The 1,660-nt window shown below is 40.4% G+C and overlaps 1 protein-coding gene across 1 annotated transcript in view; it reads left to right on the forward strand.

The window, feature by feature from the left end:
* Positions 1-1,654, forward strand: part of LOC128250516 (uncharacterized) — a 73,340-nt gene extending 71,686 nt beyond the window's left edge. Inside the window, exon 4 of the mRNA XM_052975677.1 lies at positions 1,010-1,654. Coding sequence (XP_052831637.1) covers positions 1,010-1,220 — 211 coding nt within the window. The 3' untranslated portion in view covers positions 1,221-1,654. The remainder of the gene's footprint in view (positions 1-1,009) is intronic.
* The last annotated feature ends 6 nt before the right edge of the window (positions 1,655-1,660 follow it).

Below are 1,660 nucleotides of genomic sequence, written 5' to 3' on the forward strand. Positions count from 1 at the left end.
ACAGTCGGCGGGCGCTGGTGCCTCTCATTATTTGTTTCATCCTTATCACCCCCATCTCATTAATGTCCATGTCCAGCCCGCAGCTACTTTATTTCTGTCTGTCTTTGTCTGTCCCCTCTATGTAACGCCGTTAATGGCGAAATTTATTGAAATAAAGTAGCTTGGTTACCACAACCACATGCTTCCGGGTTCATCCCACTGCGTGGCACCTTGTGTAAATGTGTTCTACTATAGCCTCGGGTTGACCAAAGCCTTGTGAGTGGATTTGGTAGAAAGAAACTGAAAGAAGCCTGTCGTATATATATATATATATGTATATATTGTCCTCCCAACATCGCTTGATAACCGATCCTGGTGTGTTTTCATCCCCGTAACGTAGCGGTTCGGCAAAAGATACAGATAGAATAAGTACTAGACTTACAAAGAATAAGTCCCGGGGTTGATTATTAACTGACATACATCAATACTCAACTTGTTACCTCCCCTCTAACTATTCTTTGCTACTCTTTGCACAAGGCCCGAAATTTTGGGGGAGCGGTCCAGTCGATTAGATCGACCTCAGTACGCAACTGGTACTTAGTTTATCGACCCCGAAAGGATGAAAGGCAAAGTCGACCTCGGCGGAATTTGAACTCAGAACGTAGCGGCAGACGAAATACCTCTAAGCATTTCGCCCGGCGTGCTAACGATTCTGCCAGCTCACCGCCTTTCTAATCTAATTATTAACACTATTTATTTATTAATTACGCTGTCACTAAAGTAGCGAGTTGGCAGAAACGTTAGCACCGCTACGTTCCGAGTTCAAATTCCGCCGAGGTCGACTTTGCCTTACATCCTTTCGGGGTCGATTAAATAAGTACCAGTTACGCACTGGGGTCGGTATAATCGACTTAATCCGTTTGTCTGTCCTTGTTTGTCCCCTCTATGTTTAGCCCCTTGTGGGCAATAAAGAAATGTGAAACCATGATTTAATGAATTTCTTATTTCCTACAATATTCTGTGTTTACAGTGACAAGCCCAAGGAAAGCGCTTGCTCAAAGGACGAGTGTTACCAATCTATGCCAAGCAAGTATTGTTGCGAAGGTTTGACATGTTCTTGCAGTCGCGAAGAAAAGAAATGCACGTGTAATTCACAAGATATCATCCATGGGACTCATAACAGTATACTCCAAAGTGTAATCGCTGTTCTCATTTTCTTTGTGAATTTACCAACTTGTTGATGTTCTGCTCCTGTGAATCTTGTGGATAAATGTCATCAGTCAGATTATTTTTACAGAAGGAGAAAAATCGATGAGATCACGAGGACAAAATATTGGATGTTTTAAATGAGAAGAATTTAGAATTTTAATATCACGCAGAAAGCGGAGGAGCCAGGCTAACAGCAAAAATACACTCAACAACAAAAACATCGTTTTTCGCTGTGCTCTTTGTTTTATTGAACGGTAACAAAATCTCAGTGCTTCGTTCTTCGCTGTGGTGTTCGCCTTTAAGTTATGGATATGGTTGGTAAGAATTCACATTGCAGTGTCACACTATATTATTGTAAAAAAAAAAGAATATTCTCCGAGTTCTATTTTATGAAATTTAAATAAAAAGAAACAGAAAAAAAATGAGAGATAAGAAATGAAAAGAGAGAAAAGAAAAAAGGTCAAGCAGTAGA

The sequence above is a fragment of the Octopus bimaculoides genome, chromosome 22 (genome assembly GCF_001194135.2).
Source record: "Octopus bimaculoides isolate UCB-OBI-ISO-001 chromosome 22, ASM119413v2, whole genome shotgun sequence".
Classification (NCBI taxonomy): Eukaryota; Metazoa; Mollusca; class Cephalopoda; order Octopoda; family Octopodidae; genus Octopus; species Octopus bimaculoides.